General features: G+C 37.8%; 1 protein-coding gene across 2 annotated transcripts; it reads left to right on the top strand.

Annotated features, from left to right (window-relative positions):
• Positions 1-1,198: 1,198 nt before the first annotated feature.
• nsun3 (NOP2/Sun RNA methyltransferase 3) lies at positions 1,199-18,825 on the top strand. 2 transcript variants are annotated; one of them, XM_077246696.1, is made up of 7 exons: positions 1,243-1,391; positions 1,589-1,698; positions 3,294-3,353; positions 3,748-4,109; positions 12,002-12,156; positions 15,291-15,412; positions 18,426-18,825. In XM_077246696.1, the coding sequence occupies exons 1-7, from the start codon at positions 1,278-1,280 to the stop codon at positions 18,685-18,687; spliced, it is 1,185 nt and encodes a 394-aa protein (XP_077102811.1). In that variant the 5' UTR covers positions 1,243-1,277; the 3' UTR covers positions 18,688-18,825. The 2 variants fall into 2 exon arrangements, with proteins under 2 accessions (XP_077102812.1, XP_077102811.1); XM_077246697.1 differs by lacking the exon at positions 3,294-3,353 and having other exon boundaries at positions 1,199-1,391.
• The last annotated feature ends 1,713 nt before the right edge of the window (positions 18,826-20,538 follow it).

Genomic DNA, 20,538 nt, shown 5'->3' with positions numbered 1-20,538 from the left:
AACTGTTAGCGGCGCCCTCTGCTGGCACATGCCGTAACTACACCATCAAGGTTTCTTCATTAAAACTTACAGAGCTGAACTGTGGAGATGCTTTCTATGGAAGCCCGTTTCCGCCATAGTTGAGAAAAAAAGATTATCTTAGTCATAATAATGAGAAAGTTTCTCATAATTATGACTAAGTATCTCATTATATTGAGAAAGTTTCTCATAATTATGACTTAGTATCTCATTATATTGAGGAAGTTTCTCATAGTAATGAGATAAGTCATAATTATGAGAAACATTCTCGTAATAATGACTTAAGTAATAATGATATACTAAGTCATAATTTATGGAAGCCCAAAATGATATGACAACAATAAGGTCTAAATCTGACCACTCTAACAGTTCAACTGGCCCCTTACATTATTAAAATTACTGAAAGTGCTTATGCTCATCATTTTCTAGACGTGCATATCACAGTATCTGGTATTTTTGAAATCTCTCCTTTTGAACAACTCTAAATGCAAAGTTGAAATGAGCAAAATACAACAAAAAAGCTTCCTCATTTTGAGTGTGAAAGTCCTGAAAGATACTTTGGTAACACTTAACTTAATGGTGTCCAGTCCATGCAAGCATGCATAATTACAAGCAGCAACTAACCCTAAATCAAACCCTATAAAGTAAGTAGCCTATATTAATAAAGTAGCCTACTTATTTGAGTAATTACACTTTAACAATTAGGCTAGCTTAAAATAAAAAGTAGCTAACACTAAATATAGTGTTTTTAAACGCATCTTACATGTAGTCCTACTTAATAAATAATAACAGTAAAATTATGTATAACCCTAAACCAAACCCCTAATGTATGCAACGTGCTTTTGATTTACAATATATATATATGTGTGTGTGTGTGTGTGTGTGTGTGTGTGTGTGTGTGTGTGTGTGTGCCTATATGTGGTCAAATAACTTATTGATCATATCAAATCATATCAATATCATTTTTTTTTAGAATGCACGTAGCCTATTCGTATAACTACATATAACAAAGGCACACAATAAAGTGTAACCAAATAAAGTGTACGGATTTTATTTCACAACACTTTCACCAGCACACCGTAGTGGTGGTTTTTGTCGGGGCTGTTCTCAATGCACCAAAAAACAGTATTAGCAGTGCTGCTAATGACCTTACGCGCAACGAAAGCCGACACGTGAACACAGAAACACGGAACTAATATCATAATCCACGTTTCTGGGGGAACACGGTCAGAAGACGGACATACGGTATACCAACATTGATGTTTTCTCCGAAATTATGCTGTATAAAGGGATTTTCAAGCAGTCCTCTTCTCGCTCTGAAGTATTTGAAGTGTATTCTAATCGCCTCGTCTCATTGCACAGTCACTAATACGGTGAGCGGACTAAAAACCAGCTATTATATGTCTATAGTTTAACTTATATTACTACAGAAAAACGCTGGCAACACGCAACACTTTATAAATGTGTTTTGTGTGTATCAAGTATAATATATCTAGTTATAATCATGCTTATTTAAATTATATTATTATATATTATTTAAATATGTTTAAATAATTGTTCACATCATTAGCTTGCAGCACAGTGTAAATATGCACCTCAGAGGCAAGTCTGTAAGACTGTACTGAAGCATTTTGATGCACAGTACAGTGAAGAGCTTGGAGAGCAGTGGCGTAGTGCAAGGTGGGCATAGGATTTTTCATAATAATCATTTTCTAAAATACTGTAAAAACGTTTTCATTCTTCATTTTTAGCATGCTTTCACTTTCTAGGTTATTATGGTAAGGGTATTATGGTTTTACATTTAAAACCACGGGTGACACTTCACAATAAGGTTTCATTTGTTAACTAATGAACTTCTAAAGCATTTTATTAATCTTAGTTAATGTTAATCCTAACATTGACTAATAGGCCTACATTATTAAAATCAAATGTTGAATTTGTTAATATTATATGACCATAACATCAATGAATATGAACATTTTTATTAACGTAAAACATGCTGTAAAAAAATTGCTCATTGTTAATTTATTTTAGTTATACCGATTGCTTTTAAGTTCACGCCCCTTTTCAGGGCTGAGCTCGTTGTTTTTTGATTTCCGGTCTGTATTTTCACAGCGATCTTGCGTAGTTATGAATGAACGGCTCGTTTAAAAAATTTCCAAGGTCCATTTGTTAAGACATATGCTTTACAATGCTTATGATAAACATTACAATGCTCATTATAACTTTCGTTAACTCTACAATAAGTAAATCAACTTCACCAGCTAATTACTCCTGGACAGCGATGCCATAGAAATATACAGAGCGAAAGTGAAAATGAAAGTTCAAAGACAATATTCTAAAGATGGTGGCTCCCTCGTTTCTCTGGTGCATACGGTCTATAACGTATACCAGAAGGAAGCATTTTAAACTCATGGAACAGTGGATGTGTGCAACCTGCAAGAATAGCACTAGCTTTCTGTAGGACAAACAGTTCAAAACTATTTGATAACTTGTCTGCTAAAATACCAATAATCTTACTACCTTGGTTGACGATGCCATCCAATGAGTTTTAAAGGGGCATTCGGCAACTCTAGCTATTTATTCGCTGATTTTCACTTTTGTTGTCGCATGTTTTCTCAGCGAGCTCCCCCTACAGCTGTGAGGCGTATATTTCACAACAATGTCGTAAGAAAACTCACTTGCGGCATCCTCCTCTCGCTTTCTGCCGCTGCTCATGTGCATTTGTTGTTTTCGGAGCAAGCCAACTTTATCGTGTGGACTATGTCTACCGAGGTGGGTAATACATCATACACATTGAGGGTGGCGTGTGTGTTTATGTCGAATTGCGGTAAAGCAGTTCGTGTTTCTCGCTCGAGACTTCCTATTTCCAACTTACCGGGACGTTAATCCTCATGTTGCAAGGTTGGTTTTCCGCCTGGGAACGCTGGGGGTAGCGGAGACAATTCTCATCCTTAGTCAGCAAACTAACAATAACAGTATCCTCAGCAAATTTTATAATGAGCCATCTGTGTGTTTGCTTACAATATCATTAGTATATAAATGTAGAGTAAGGGTGAGAACACATCCTTGAGGAGAACCTGTGGACGTAATAAGGGTGTCTGAAAAGGATTCTGCATTCTATCTCTTAAAGTATCTAATAACCACCCCACTATCTTAAATTCTAATTTAAACTCTGAAATCAGTTTCTTCATTAACACATGTTGCTGAATAGTATTTAAAGCTGAAGAAAAATCTACACAGAGCAATCTAACATGGGTTTCACTTCCCTCCAGATGTTTCATAATCATGTTTAACAGGGTGGATGAGGCATTCTCAACTCCCCTTCTGGCCTGGTAAGCTAACTCCAACAGAACTAAAAGACTACAAATTCATCCCTGACAAATTTCTCAAAACATTTAATCACCAATGATGTCAGAGCAACAGTTCTAAAATCATTTAGAGCCTTAGGATAACTTGTCATCCCTGCAGACTACTATGACCTCTTTCCACAATTTAGGATTTTTTTTTTAAGATAAAGCGACTTTTGGAATATATATTATACAAAACAGGACCCAAATGAGACCGTATTGTAAAGTGTTACCAAACCATGATACTGTACTACACTGTACTTTTTTTGTTGTTGCAAGTATTAGCTTTCTGGAAATGTAAGATTTTACCTGATATACAGAAGTGCAATATATTAAACAGTTTCTGAATTTAGCGCACATAAATGTTTGATGTCTTCAGGGATGTGCTTCTGAATCCACTCTCATGGCAATACGGTGTCCTGCTTAATCGCTTCAGTGACCTCACAAACCTCAAGCAGTGTCTCACAGCGCTTGGATACACAAACCTCCTTCCACAGACGACACATCCTGAATCCCAGTCCCATACGACACAAATCCCCCTGCAGTGTTTTATTCATCGGGATCCAGTACGTATTCCCACCCAAGGCCACCACCCAGCCTGGTTAAAGCAGTACTATCTCCTGAATGCAGCCTCTCTTCTCCCAGTACTGACTTTGAATGTGAAGGAAGGAGAAAATGTGCTTGATCTCTGTGCAGCTCCTGGGGGGAAAAGTCTGGCCATATTACAGACAGCCACTCCTGGTGAGTTACCAACCTAGTCTTGAGTCAGGTTAGCCATAGCCAGGGCCATGACTAATATATGTGAAATGATCTCTGACTGGAACATAATGATACAATATGTAGTGTAATTTCAAAAGTTTGGGATTGGGAAGGTTTTGGAAAAAAAAAAAAAAGTACCTTATGGTCACCACTGCTGGATTTTGTTGATTAAATATACAGTAAAAGCAGCAACATTATAAATACTATTACAATTGAAATGTATTTTCTTTATATATATATATATATATATACACACACACACACAGCGGGTGAAATAAGTATTGAACACTTCACCATTTTTCTCAGTAAATATTTTTCCAAAGGTGCTATTTACATGACATTTTTACCTTATGTTGGTAACAACCCAAGTAATCCATACATACAAAGAAATCAAAACATAAGTTCAGAAATTAAGTTATGTGTAATAATGTGAAATGACACAGGGAAAAAGTATTGAACATGCTTACTGATATTTATTTAATACTTTGTACAAAAGCCTTTGTTGGTAATGGCAGCTTCAAGATGCCTCCTGTAAGGAGAAACTAGTCGTATGCGTTGCTCTGGTGTGATTTTGGCCCATTCTTCCACACAAACGATCTTCAAATCTTGAAGGTTCCGTGGGCCTCTTCTATGAATCTTGATCTTCAGTTCTTTCCATAGATTTTCAATGGGATTTATGTCAGGTGATTGGCTGGGCCATTCTAGCAGTTTGATTTTCTTTCTTTGAAACCAATTCAGAGTTTCCTTGGCTGTGTGTTTGGGACCATTGTCTTGCTGAAATGTCCACCCTCGTTTCATCTTCATCATCCTGGTAGATGGCAGCAGATTTTTGTCAAGAATGTCTTGGTAAATTTGCCCAATCATTCTTCCATCAATTATGTGAAGTTTGCCAGTACCATTTTCTGAAAAACAGCCCCACACCATGTTGTTCCCAAACTTCACTGTTGGTATGGTGTTTTTAGTGTGATGTGCAGTGCCATTTCTCCGCCAAACATGGTGTGTATTATGGCATCCAAACAGTTCAATTTTGCTCTTATCTGACCACACTATATTCTCCCAGTATTTCACTGGCTTTTCCAAATGTTGTGCAGCAAAATTTAAACGAGCTTCAACATGCTTTTTTTTCAGCCACGGAGTTTTGTGTGGTGAGTGTGCATACAGGCCATGGCGGTGGAGTGCATTACTTACTGTTTTCTTTGAGACTAGAGTACCTGCTAATTGTAGGTCTTTTTGAAGCTCTCCACTAGTGGTCCTTGGCTCTTGGTCAGCACTTCTGATTATTCTTTCCACTCCTCTGTCAAAAATCTTGCGAGGAGCACCTGGTTTAGGCAATTTTATGGTGAAATTATTGTCTTTCCACTTGTCTTGCCCCAACAGTGCTCACTGGAACATCCAGAAGCTTAGAAATGCGCCTAGAACCAAAGCCATCATTATGTTTTGCAACAATGTTGCGAAGGTCTTGAGACAGCTCTTTTCTTTTACCCATCATGAGATGTGTCTTGTGTGACATCTTGGCAATGAGACCTTTTTGTAGGCCATCAGTTGGGACTGAACCAGCTGATATTAATTTGCATTGACAGAGGACTGGTTGGCTTTTTAATTACTGATAGTTCTCAACAATGAATTAACCTTTCTGACAGAGTTTTTGTTCCAGACGGAATCTTTCTGTACAACCAACGATTTGGGGAGTTTCACTCTATTCAAAGAACCGCTGAAGACCAGTACAACTTTGTTATTCTTCTGCGCCACCAGAGAAGAGTTAACAGGCAGCTGTAGAGTTTGGTTAACTAGGTTATCCTCTAAAGTTTTTCTTTTAGAGATGAAAGTATCCTCTGTTCAACCAGGAAAGATTAGCATCACGTGTTAATATTGTTTATCCTCTGTTTTGGCAGGGAAGAAAGTTCTCCTCTGATTGCCAGGGAAGGTTGAATGCATTATGATGAGTATTCATAACTAGTTATTCGTTGCTTTGTCCGAGAAGTTATGGGTTTATCCTCTGTTTTCAGCAGAGAATAATTGTTTATCTTCTGTTCTTGTAAGCAGGAAAGATTAGCTTAAAGGGCTAGTAATTCGAAGGAAGGTTAACTATAGTTGATCAGTTTTGAGTGTACCCTCTGTTTGGTCAGAGAAGTTTTAGTGTTTGTTTGTGTAGTAACAAAGAAATCCACAAAATGTTTAGGTGGTAATTTGGAAGGTCTACAAGAGTTAATGTGAGTTAACAAGTGTACCCTCTGTTTGATCAGATAAGTTTTAGTGTTTGTTTGTGTGGTAACAAAGAAATCCACAAAATGTTTAGGTGGTAATTTGGAAGGTCTACAAGAGTTAATGTGAGTTAACAAGTGTACCCTCTGTTTGATCAGATACGTTTTAGTGTTTGTTTGTGTGGTAACAAAGAAATCCACAAAATGTTTAGGAAAAGTGCTAGACTAATCCCAACTACTGAGAAAGGTGGGCTAGCTACCCCTTTATGGACAGATAGTGAGTTCAAGTCATTGTTAGGGGATCAGGTGGACTCCATAGTGACCGAGTCAGTCAGATTGGATTTGAGAAAGAAATTTGATATCCACCCAGAAAAAGTATGGTCTATTGAAGAATGCAAGAAGCTGTTGGGTGCATGTATCAGGAAGAGAAACATAAAAGGGATTATCTGCTTCCACCAAGAATTTAGCTTATCCATTGCACAAGAACAAGCTAGGTGTATTGCTAAGTTAAAAGAACAGAACAAACAATTGTTCACTCGAGTTTCCTCCCACGAAAAAGGTGGGCCATAACAAGGCCTCAACCAAATATGACTCAGAAGACCAACAGTCAGATGAGATTTATCCTGACTTACAAGCTTTCTTTGAAACAGATGTAGCCATCCAATCAGTAGCTGATGTGCCTGTAAATTCAGTCAAGGTATGTGTCGCAAGAAGATCTCAGGGATTTGAGGGAATTGAACTCTTCCAACTCTTCTGTTGTCCAAATCCAAACTATTGCCAAAGCGCTAAGACCTAAGGATATGGAGAGACTATCCCAGAGTCTACCCTCAGTACTGTCACGACCTCCCCGTCTAGGGTTAGGAATGCCGATGACAAAAACAACTGAATTGAAATATTCCGCGGTGACGGAACTGGAGCTTCCAACTCTAGCCTACGCAACTTAACATCCCGATCGGTCTTTAACTCAAACTCTTTTAATCGGAGTAGTTGCATTTCATTCTCCTGTTTCTTTACCTCCAGATCTAACTCTCTTAAGCTAACAGTTACCATAGGATCTTAACCAGCAACCCTTTTACCGCTTACCGAATCTGCTTGATCATATGTGGTTTCTTCGTCACTCTCTGACCCAGGAGTAAGTCCAGGAAAAATACCAGTCTCAACTAACCTACCATACAGCTCGTCTTTAATGACTTGTTTCCTTGCCTCTTTAGGGACCGTTATATTGTAAAATTCTGCTATTAGAATTAGAGTGATTTTTCTACACCGCTTGAATTCTTTTAACGTAGGTGAAGCGTAAACTTAATTAAATCGAAATCCATTTTTAAAAAAGAAAGCTTTTTTATTTACGCAGAAATAGAAAAGCAGAAAGCGTGAATCTTCAGGAGGGGTTCAAGCCAAAATAACAAACCAAAGGAGATTCTACCTAAAACGGAATTAAATGTAACTTACCTAACAAATGAAAAATATCCCCAAAGAAAATACAACAACCTTCCCTTACTCCCTAACTAACCAATAAACAAGAGAAAACAATTAATAAAGAAAAGAATGGCAACCTCCTCCCTACGGCTTTCAAATTAGCTATTTAAACATTAGTCTGATGACATAAGTCAGCGACAAAATAAATAGAGAAACATATATGTAAATCAATAAACAAAAAAAAAACGAAATGACATTCAGATAAAGAATAAAAGTGTCCTCATAATTACACAGAGAGAGAGAGAGAGAGAGAGAGAGAGAGAGAGAGAGAGAGAGAGAGAGAGAGAGAGAGAGAGAGAGAGAGAGAGAGAGAGAGAGAGAGAGAGAGAGAGAGAGAGAGAGAGAGAGAGAGAGAGAGAGAGAGAGAGAGAGAGAGAGAGAGAGAGAGAGAGAGAGAGGCAGAGAGAGAGAGAGGCAGAGAGAGAGAGAGGCAGAGAGAGAGAGAGGCAGAGAGAGAGAGAGCGCATTGCCTTTCTTAGACTTCACATGGTCCACTAGAACCATACAAAACAATTTGGAGAGGTTAGCTGCATGGGAAAGAGACTCTGATGTCAAGGCAAGCGTACAAATTGCAGCAGCATCCTTTAAGGTCAACACAGAGAATCAACAGAAACGTAAATGTCCTAAGAGAGAGGATAGTTGTTATTATTGTGGTAAACATGGACATTGGGGAAAAGAGTTTAGGAAAAACAAAAATAACTTTAAAAAAGTTAACAATGTTACTCAGCTCCTACTCAGTCTGCTTGCTACTCTGAAGCAGCCCGTCCCCTCGTCATTAAACTCGTTGGGCACCTTGTTGATGTGTTAACCATTTGGGCTGTGAGTGCTTAATTTCCCCAGTAATTTACAACAAAGATGAAAGAGTTATTTTTGTTTAATAGAACAAAAGGAAAGTGACGGTCTCACCCTTCCTTTGGGGGACACTAGTTAAGTAGACTCACAGCCTTAAATGTTATGCAACTGCACATGCCCCATCAGTAGTGGTGTTAGGTCAGACTAAATGTAAAATGCCTTCATGCAGTGTCCACACTGATGAATGAACAAAAAGAAACTTCTGTCACCTCCTCCCTAAGGGTGAAATTGGTTAACTACCCCCACAGCCCCGAACATTGTTTTACAGTGTGCACCTGTCACAAACCCATCCTCATGTATGATGTCTGCAATGACTGAAGTTGTGTAGAGGATGAAGGAGAAATGACTCATGATTGTGTTACACTTACATATACACCTTCGAGGGAAGTAAAAGAAACTCCCATAGAGAACTCAGAATTTGAGTTATTTGTTGACGGTTCAGCTCAAGTAATTGAAAGTAATTCAGAAACAAGCCATTAGAGCCTATGTGGCATGGGCCACATTAAGTGATGTTGATTATAGTAGCTGCAGTATTGTGTCAGGGAATGAAAACCTGGACTAATGTGTCACACTGTAAAGTTGTTCCTCCGTCTACAGGGATAGGATAGGACACGGAACAAAGTGAGGAGCCCAGAGAAGAACCGAACGCAACAGGCTTCGGTGGTCAAACTCTGCGGTGAAGACTCCCTCATAGGTTTTCCCCATCCACTAGTCCATCCTTACCTCACTGTTCCTTAGGTGTCAAAGGAATTAAGAAATGGTAACAACAATAGGAAGTAAGGGAACAACAATAGCAGACTCAGGGAAAGTTTACAACCCTAGTGTTTGAACAAATACTGCTCTCCTGTCTTTTGTTTTCTTTCTTACTCTGTGCAGACACCACTTGATGATGGCTGTCCCGAGACCCATACGCACTGACGCCTCATCTGCGTATGAAGCCTCAAGAAAACCTCAAGAAAACGTCTAGATCCACTGCCAAACCAACTATCACGAAAAAAAATAAAAAATAATACACAACGCAGAGACTCACATACAAAACCTTCAGTCATCCATCAGCATGATCAAGATTGTCGTACCAGTAACATGACGGACACTCTCGCTTCGCACAAGATAATGATCTTACAGAACAGAGTGGCCTTGGATTACATTCTAGCAACGCAAGGAGGAGCCTGCACCATCATCGGACCTGAGTGCTGCACCTGTTTTAATGAATCCAACAAAGAACTTGAACAAAATCCAACAAGACATTCTTGATCTTTCTGCAAAATTACACCAGATGACTGAAGATAATTCTTCATGGTTCGGAAACCTGTTAGGCAATTGCAGAAACAGCAACACAGAAGCATGTGCCTGTAACGCTCACAAGTTATAAGAATGATCTTTTAAGTGTTTAAATTTGTATATAATGTGAGAGTTATTAGAACTCTCAAAGGGGGAAATGTAGTGTTACAAATTTATTAAATGTTTAATTGAGGTTCCAACACAATAGTATATAAACTGAAACTTTCCAGCAAGAGAGTCTGGCAAATCCTGTTTTCTGTATCTGGCAGAATACAGCTCTCTATCTAATCGGCTATTCCTGTTTCTCTCTATTCTAAGCAGATTACTGAAACTTTGGTAGTCTCACTGTTTGAATAGTTATGCTGATTGGATTGGAATTGGTAACACTCCATGCATAGGGCAGGTTCCTAAACCGGTATACATCATTTACACGCTTTGTTCATCACAATGTTAAGCCCTGCCCCTAAATGTGTATAAATTGCAAGGGAACGTTTCCCTTAGTTAGACTTGGGTAAGATTTTGGACGAAGCAGACTACAGCAAATAAAGAATCCTGCTTAAAAGATACAACCCCGAGTCTCCTGGTCTTCGCTTCTGAGTTCCTAAACTTTAGAAGAAAATAGTTCACAATACTTTTTCCCTGTGTCATTTCACATTAATACACACAACTTAATTTTTGGTTTCTTTGTATGTATGGATTACTTGGGTTGTTACCAACATCTGGTGAAAATTTCATGTCAATAGCACCTTTGGAAATATATTTACTGAGAAAAAGGGTGACGTGTAAAATACTTATTTCATCCGCTGTATATAAATGTAATTTATTCCTTTGTTGGCAAAGCGAAGTTTTCATCGTTACTCCAGTCTTCAGTGTCACATGATCATTCAGAAATCATTCTTGTATGTTGATTTGCTGCTCGAGAAACATTTATTATCATTATCAATGTTGAAAACAGTTGTGCTGCTTAATATTTTTGTCGAACTTGATGCTTTTTTTTTAACAAAGAACAAAAGAACAGCTTTATTTGTAATATTTGTAAATTATCATTACTGTTTTTTTTTTTGTATCAATGTATGCATCTTTGTTGAATATAAGGTATATTAATTTCTTTAAAAAACGTAATGGCCCCCACATTTTTATGAATAGTGTAGTGTACATTTTAAAAGCACACATAATTCAAAATGTTAAAATAAGAAAAATAAGTGGGCTAGTCTGTTGCCTATTCTAATTTTGAATTATTCTTGAAGTAAAGGATGTCGACAGGAATTAGAAGTGAAGAAAGTGGGGGTAAAGTTTTAAAGCATCTCTGTGAAAATAGAGAGAGGCAAGTGAGGATTTGAGCAGAGAAAAAGAGATTCCAAGTTATTACAATTACAATTTTAGGTTACACTTTATTTTGATAGTCGACTTAAGACATTCTACTAACTAGAAGTAACTTTGCAACTACTAGTCAACTAACTCTCATTAGAGACGATTAGGTTAGGGTTATGGTTGGTGGAATAAGTTGACATGTACTTGCAAAATTACTTATAGTCAGTAGAAGTTTACACAAAAATATTGAACAGCACAACTGTTTTCAGCTATGCTAAGAAATGTTTATTGAGCACCAAATCAGCATATTAAAATGATTTCTGAAAGACTGTGATATTGAAGACTGGAGTAACAATGCTAAACATGTAGCTTTGCCATCACAGTGATAAAATGACGATTTTAAAATTATTCATTATAATTTAAAAAAAAAATATTAAAATAGAAAAAAAATATTTTAAATTGAAATAAAATTTCAGAAGATTACTTTTTACTGTATTTGTGATCAAATAAATGCAGCCATGGTTAGCATAAGATACTTTAAAAAATCATACTCATACTTACATACGACTCTAGACTTTTGAACAGTAGTGTATTTTATGTTTCTTAGACTTGGTTGTTCAGAACTGAAACTTACAGCACATTTATGTAGTACATATAACTTCTAATTTAAAATATATTTTTTTCATTAAATGACCCCTTTAAATGTAAATGACTTTATTGTAACCCTACAATTATATTTTTGTTAACTACCAGGTCTCTTGCACTGTAATGAGCTGGATAAGCACAGACATGATTGGCTACTGAAGACTCTGGAATCATATTTTCCTCCTACACTACGAAATCTGCTTTCAGTGACTCACCTGGACGGCCGGAGCATTGGGAGCGTGCGGCCAGGGGCTTACGACAAGGTACCACTCTCACCTCTGCTCATCTGCCACAGCCATTAAGACTACAACATTTAAGCCATCATTTTGCTATTTTAAGTACTGATTTTTACCCATAACGTGTCATCAAATGACTTCTCCATAGGAGAGAACATTACCTAACATTTGTTACCTAACTGCAGAAGCTAAATGCACTGAATTAACCTTCCCTGAATGTCACCCATCCAAGTGTTTGGGAAAAAGAAACCCTGCTTATTTGTGAATGTCAGAGTGACACTCTCACATGAGTACGGATGCTGCCTCCAAACTCCCTCATTTATCACAGTTGGCGTAACACTTAGTGCAAGCCCTCACTTTCCATCTCAAAGCAACCAAAAAAGCTGCAAGGTGGAATAGAGGTTTTCTGCACACTCAGTCATTTGAAGGCAAAGCTGCATATGTACGCATTTTTTTCCCACTCATCATGGGGTGGCGAGACACTAGGCAGGTCACTAGCAGCCCTCCAGGCCAAACATGCCAATCAAGCGTTGAATATGGAGCTTTTAAGGTTCCCAGATACTGCTGACTGAGTGTTATCCTCTTCTAGCAGTGAGAGAAGAGTCAGGCCACTGAGCAGAAAGGTAAACGAATACACAATGCGACAGGAGGTGTCGTGATGGTTTTAAATGAAAAAGGCTCAGGGTGGCTGCGATGCTAGGAGAAGGTAAACTTTTTTTTCAACAGAGGCTCACTGAAAAAACATCCCTGTGGCGACATTTCTATAAAATGGTATTACAATGCTTCTTGCATGTTTCATGTCACTTTCAAAGTGAAATGTTCAGTGGCTGGCGCTAAAAACATGTTCAGCTTTATCGGATACTGATGAACGTGAATCTGGCATTGTTTTATTATGTTGGATGTTGTACGTATCACTGCAGTTCAGAAATTAAATGTTCGGTGAGTTGTGCTAAAAGGTTAATGCTCTACTGTGTTTGAAAATAACGTACCACCGACATTAAACCCTACCCTAAACTTAACCGATAGTGTTAACAAAAGAAAACTAGAGATATAAATGTATTTGCTGAAGCTACCATGTCATTTTAGCTTGCTTCTACAAGATTTTGAGCTCTTTTATTGTGTCTCGTGTTACACGATATGGCAGCAGCGGCGTTTATATGAAACGAGAGAGCAATGCCATGAGATTGGATGGCATAATTAAATAACTGTAAGCAAAATATTGATTCGACTGAGTTTTAATATTTTATTAGCTCACCAAAAGCTAGACTTCCACGAAGAAAAAATGTTCCTAGCAAGCGTAAAGCGCTGCTGACTTCAGTAACCCGGATGAGCCTGTGTTATCTGTTTTCAGCGGTTCTTATCGAGGAATAACATACCACTGGATGACGCGATTGACCAATCAGAATCAAGCATTCCACAGAGCCGTGTAATAGGTCAGGTAGAATCTGCGATCTCTGACCCAGTTTGTTTGCTGGCTTCCATGGCTACAATATGCTGTATTTTCTGCCTACTGGCAACCTGTGGTGGCGAAATAGAAATGGATAAATTGGCAACGTGCGGTATCGCACTGACCAAAAAAACAAAAAAACAGACATTCTGTCACGGACAGCACATTTCAAAGTAAAATAACGGCCTGTAGCATTGTTTTTCAGAGAAACGAGTATGTGAACTCAGCATGTTTTTTTATGCTTTAGCACAGTCAAAAACTTTAAAAGTATTTTGAGGTCATAACATAGTATTGTGCAAGGAAGCGCAGGAATGTAAGTCTTTAATAATCAATAATATGCTGGTGTAATCATAATTGGTGTGAAAAGGAATAAAAGTTATATGGGTTTTACTGCCACAAGTTTTTATTTCAGCTGCAGTGAATTGTATAAGTACATGGCTGTGATACACCGATCCAACCAGAAGGTGGCAGTGTTGTTTTTTTGTTTTGTTTTTACTCTCACTGACCTCCATCAACATTGGACAGATGCTTAAGATCCCCGAGACCCTCGATGGAGGGGACACAGGTACGCGTTCAAGCTGTGGTGATGAAACCTCCTGTCCCGAAATGTCAAATGAATATGTCTCTGACACCCATAATCAAACCACTTTATCAGTGCTGGCACTTAGATGAGGGTAACAGGTTTGGCTCTTCCTCTTAAAAATGCAGTCGTTCCTAGATCACATTGTCAGACCCGCGGGGGTCTTTCTACGCCATCATGTCTTTTAGTGACGTCGGTCTCCAGAGTGCCCCCTGGCATTCTCTTAGCCAGACAGGCAGCAGAGCTAAGAGAGAGAATTAAGAGGCTCTAATACAAAGCTGGCAGGGAGAAAAACAGTGTGGCTCAATTGTCAGCTTGACTGCAGTTTCAGCCAGTTCTAATGAGGAGAGAGTAGTCTCAAAGGAAGCAGAGAAAGATGAGCTTAGCTAGAGCAAGGAACGAGGGGTATGGGGCTAAAAGAAAGGTTTGTAGATTTTTTTCATTCATTCCTGTCTATTGCTCATCTGAATCTTTCAGGGAGATTCTTGCCGCTTGCGTTAGTTATTTGTTTAACCACTGTAGAAGATTCTAGCTCAGGTGCGATTTGAGATTATTGGCCCCAGGTGTGTGTGGTTACCACTATACCTCTCTCTCTCTCTCTCTCTCTCTCTCTCTCTCTGCCTCTCTGCCTCTCTCTCTCTCTGCCTCTCTCTCTCTCTCTGCCTCTCTCTCTCTCTCTGCCTCTCTCTCTCTCTCTGCCTCTCTCTCTCTCTCTGCCTCTCTGCCTCTCTCTCTCTCTCTCTCTCTCTCTCTCTCTCTCTCTCTCTCTCTCTCTGCCTCTCTGCCTCTCTCTCTCTCTGCCTCTCTCTCTCTCTCTGCCTCTCTCTCTCTCTCTGCCTCTCTCTCTCTCTCTGCCTCTCTCTCTCTCTGCCTCAGCCACTCTTGCATTTGCCCAGCCGGTCTCACAGAGGACGGTGTGAGTGTGTTGGTTCTTTTAAAGAGCTAATGAGGCCGATACCGGCTGGTCCCTGCTGTCCTTCTGCTTTCCTTTTTGTGTTATGTTCGCCATCCCCCAAGTGAACATGAAATATTCCCCTTCAGTCTCGTACACTGTTTTTTTTCCTCCCTGCGGAGTTAAAACCTGTTCTCTGATGTGTGTTTGTCTGTGTGCGTTGCTCCGTCCATGTGTGTCAGGTGCTTGTTGATGCCCCATGCTCTAATGACCGGAGTTGGCTTTATACCCCTGATACCCACCAAGGGGAAATGTGGCTGAAGCAGAGAACTCAACTACCACTCTTACAGAAGGAGCTGCTCTGGTAAATATTTATCACAGGAACACACACACACACACACACACACACACACACACACACACACACACACACACACACACACACACACACACACACACACACACACACACACACACACACACACTCATGTGGGCAAGTAGACAATGCTAAACAAAGCTGCTTCATTATTGTTCTTGTTTCTATTTCATTTGAGCAAAGTTCTTGACCTTTTCGATACTATGTACAATTTAAAATCGTACAACAATGAAGGCATAATTTTGACTTGAACAGTTTAAATAAGCCTATTTTTTAAATTGTAAACTAAATTTAATGACCAAAAACAATATTTAGATGTGTTCAAAATTGAATGTACAAAATTTTCTATTTCCTGAATCTTACAAAAAAAATTGACAATTTTTGTCATAGTGATAACATTTGCATCCTTCCCACTGTATGGCCGGAATAATGTTTTTATAGCATCTCATTGCATTTTCTGACTTTTTGCAAATAATAAATGATCTAATATTAATATTGAAAACAGGGAACTACACTGCGACCAAAATGGTCGCATATGCGACCTTTTGAAATGCCATTGCGACCCTAATTTTTAATGGGTCGCAAATGTATCACTGATTATTTTTGTACCTATGTTTTTAGGCAATATGCTATGCTTTACTATGAGCATTTATTAAAACAGAAATGTGTATTTTAAGAATACGTTTTATAACGTGCTCTGAGCATTCAACACATCAAGTTGGCTTCAGCCCCGCGACCGTTACTTAGATTAAAACGTACCATTGTATCAGTGCTGCGCGAGCTCTCTCTCTCAGAAACACGGACGCGCGCACACAGAGAGAGAGAAGATAATTGTAAAATGAAAATTGGCTATAGTTTAAATTTTGTTCTTGCTTGTTTTTTTTCTGTCAAAATGTCAGAAAGCATTTTGTATTATCCATCCGTGTTTTTAAAATTCGTTAAATGACGGCCGTTTTACTGCTAACACAGCCCTCATTATAGGCCTATGTCGGATTCATTTAACTTATACTTGATATTATTTTTATAATAAGTGATTTGTTATGCTATTATTGGACTTCTTTCTATTCATTGTCAACTGTTTTCTATAAATATGTTTGTATTGGCTAACATTTATTCAGCTAATGCGTGTCCTGTTTAAAATGTGCAATGTTCAAACGCAAAGACAGCACGTCACAAATAGAAGCCGTTTTCCCTGGATATTGGAATAATAAATACAACACTTTTTTTTTCAGCATTTTTTTTTTTACTCTTTTCTAGGGGTTTCTTAATTTTAGACAAGTTGACCAGCACACATTATATGCAATGCAATATAATGCATGCGTGTCCTATGTGTGACATATTTTGCACACAGGTAAAGGTGCCCAATATCAGTCATTTCTAAAGTAAAAAAAAGAAAAGAAAAGTGTTTTTAAAAATATCTCTTTATTTGATTATCAGTAAATTTGTTTTCTATACAGAGATATCGACCATAACAGCAATATTAATATCGGTTATCGGTATCGGCCACAATTTTCACATCGGTGCATCACTACTTACGAGTTCACGAGTCTGCCCATCTGTGCAAACCATAGCATGTTGAAATCCATTTTGCTCTTTATTGTGTACAGTATTTTCTATTGCAGTAAATCTATCCCAACCAATGTTAAAGAAAACAAAAACAAGGCGGCATGTGGTTTAAAACATGGCAAGTAAAATAAAAAGCACATCTGTATGCAATACAGTTTCATTATTGTTCATTATTATCCAGAGCGGCTTACTATAAATAATTTGTGCGACCAAATCATATTTTGCGCTAGTAACTGAAAAAGTTAGTAGTGCAAGTGCCACCAGTGGAAAAGGTTAGTGTAGTTCCCTGTGAAAATATTATTATGAGAAATAATATATAAAGTTCTATAGTTTTTATATTTTAGTTTATTGCTAAAAAAATGACAAAAAAACGTAATAGCAAATATTGTCGACCTCATATAATGGAAATAAAACTGCTTAAATAATAATTCTAACCTCATGGAGTTAACTGAAGGTTAAGCACCTGACTATGTTGAAAAAGCTTCAAACCTTTTTTTCTCAGTGTTATTTTAGTATTATTTATATACTATTATAGTGTTTATTATAGTGTTTTATTAATATTTTGAAATAGCTTTTATTTGTACATTTTAATTTTAAATTAGTAATTTAATTGTAGTATTTTTTTTTAAGTTTTAGTAATTTTGTGCTTTTGTCATTTTTAATTTGAATACATAAAGAACTTGAAGTGCCCCTATTATGCTGTTTCAAAGGTTATTAATTTGTTTTGGAGGTCTCCTACAACAGGTTAAATGGATCCAATGTCGAAAAACACTTTAATTTTTTCATAATATACATTGCAGAATCACCTCTTTTCTCACAGTGTATTAAACAGTTTGATAAAAATCCTTTCCAAAAGCGTACTCTGCTCCGATTGGTCAGATGGCCCAGTGTGTTGTGATTGGTCTACCGCTTACAATGTGTGTTAGAAATGAGACCACCATTACCATATCTGAATTTCAGCTCCGGAGGCTTCCTCAGCACTCGATACACAGTGACTAGAACAGGCGTTGGTTTTACTGAATCAATTCAAGCCTGAGTCATCATCCTTTAGAAGTGCATGAAAAGTGGATTTGCTTTCGCAGCGCATAAATGTCGACAACACGAAGCGAAATCTTCCAGGCCTCTGCTACAACTACAGTGTTTGAGTGCGGGTCAGAGTTGAAGTTGTTCGCATTTTAAATTCAAAAACAGCTACACTCACTACATGAAAGGTAATATCCAAAAAAGCAAAATAGGCGGACTTAAAACTTTACGTTTTTCATGTAATAGTTATATTATGTTTTATCTCAGCTTTATTTCAATTAATGAAAATGTTTTTTAATAGTTTAAGTTGTATTTAACAATAACACCACTGCTTTTTCTAACATATTTTTAGAAAGTGCCCTACTTAAATGTTAATAATGGTTGTCTGGTTGTGGTTTTTGTTGTTTTTCAGTTCGGCACTAGCAGCAGTGCGTCCTGGAGGAGTTGTTGTCTACTCCACTTGCACCATGTCACGAGCCGAGAACCAATCAGTTGTGGAGGCAGTCCTTGCGTCTTATCAAGGGGTGGAGCTTCTGGACCTGGAGCAACAGTTAATTGACTCTCTGTCTGATCATTTCTACTTTGGCCATCCTTCAGTAGGACAGTTAGTGATCCCGCAAAAGGGTAAAACTTGGGGACCTATGTATGTGTCTCGATTCCGGAGAATATTTTAAAAATGTACATAGTGCCATGGTGCAGCACGCATCATGTGTACTTTTAACACATCAGAGCTGGGGTGTTCACATTGGTTTGAGTCATGACTGTCTATCCTAGCCGTCTGCACTAAACAAACAATAAATAAATAAATAATACTGTTGGAGAATAGTTTAATTTTATTATTATTATCCACATTTCAAAGTACAGTAAAAACAAATAATGTGAATATTATTACAATTTAAAGTAATTTTTCTATTTTATTATATTTTAAAGTAATTTATTTCTGTGATGGAAGCTGAATTTTTAGCATCATTATTCCATCATTATTACAACGTTGGAAACAGTTGTGCTGCTTAATTTGGAAGCCATTATACATTGTCTTTCAGGATTCCTTAATGAATAGGAAGTTCAAAAGAACTGCATTTATTAGAAATAGAAATTGTTTGCGTCAATGTAAAAGTCTTTGCTGATACGTTTGATCAATTTAATGCATCCTTGCAGAATTAAAGTATTAATTTATTTCCAAAAGAAAAATATTTTTGCAAGGTCTTGTATATCTGATGGAACTTACATCTGAACTTTGATTTTTTTCATGCCATTGCAAAGGCAAAAAACAGCACAGGTTAGGCAGAAATGTTAATCGCTGGCGACCCTCCAGCTAAAGCACCGCTTAAGATGATCTCTCGCAAGTGAAGTCTGTTTTGAAATCTCAGAACGCAACACTTGAACAAGGTTTTGAGTAATGAATGCGGGCTCAGGTCTCTTCTCTTTTGCATAAGTGTTTTTAAACGTCTCTCCTGAACTGCTTGAGGAGGTTTCGCTGTTGTCAGCCTTTGAGCTCAATGACAAATTGCGTCTAATAAAACTTAAGAATTTTCCTGAATCATGGAAGGGCACACCTTGAATGTTTACCATTAATATGATATATGAAAATGAGATCGCATGCACCTCGGCTCTTAGACAAGGTGTATACATTTAAGGAACAGTCTATAAGTGCAATAACTGCAGCATTGAAGCTTTATATTTATACAAAAAACTTCAGCAGAGTACACAGAGTTATGCATTAACAACATTATCCTAAGAGGTCATGAATGCTTGTTACTATTTCAGCTATACATAAACTGCACCTTATATGGTTTATTTAACTATAACTGCATTTGAATATACAAGTATTCACTCCCCCGAAGATTGAACCAGGTTGGATCATCTCTGGCAGGATTACGGTTGTCAGCCTCCATAGCCTCCAAGTCGGTATGGACGTCTTGATAATGAAATTTTTGCTCATTCTTTCGGAGCAATATTGCTCAAGCTCTGTTGCGGTATGTTTTAGGTCATTGGCCTGTTGGAAGATGAATCATCTTCCAAATTTCAGTGCTTTTGTGGATTGCCGCACGCTGTCCTCAGGGATTCTACTGTACGTGCCTCCATCCATTTTTACTTCTAACTTTATGAGTTTTCTAATCCTTGCCGCAGAGAAGCCAACCCAAAACTTGATGCTGCAACCCCCATGATTCACTCTAAGGATTGTGTTCTTTGTGTGATGTACTACTAGGGTTTTGCCTAAAAGTGTGGAGGTCCATTATTTCATGTTTCTGTTGAGCCCATTAAATGCTATCACATGTTGAGCCTATCATATTTTTCTTGCCACGCTCACTTGTAAGATATGAATTCTGCTCTTTTTGTATCCTTGGACACCATATCTTTGCTAGGGAGGACTAACTTTGGCATTTAGTAATGAAAGGCCTCTTCTGCTGGCATTTTTAAGGATGATAATTTCTGCGTGGATTCACAATTGTTCTATTCCTTATGCGTCATGTGAAACATTTCTTTTGCTCATAGCTTCTGATGAAGATTTCAGCTTTTTTTTG

This window comes from Siphateles boraxobius, unplaced genomic scaffold (assembly GCF_051911475.1).
Source record: "Siphateles boraxobius isolate OS27281-9 unplaced genomic scaffold, OSU_SipBor_1 29, whole genome shotgun sequence".
NCBI classification, from domain to species: Eukaryota; Metazoa; Chordata; class Actinopteri; order Cypriniformes; family Leuciscidae; genus Siphateles; species Siphateles boraxobius.
This window is presented reverse-complemented; position numbering and strand designations above follow the sequence as displayed.

Coding starts and splice junctions, on each gene's coding strand:
- nsun3 (XM_077246696.1), top strand. CDS start 1,278: ATGTTTTCTCCGAAATTATGCTGTATAAAGGGATTTTCAAGCAGTCCT. Junction 1,699..3,293: donor GAGCAGTGGCGTAGTGCAAG/GTGGGCATAGGA, acceptor ACTTCCCTCCAG/ATGTTTCATAATCATGTTTA. Junction 4,110..12,001: donor ATTACAGACAGCCACTCCTG/GTGAGTTACCAA, acceptor GTTAACTACCAG/GTCTCTTGCACTGTAATGAG.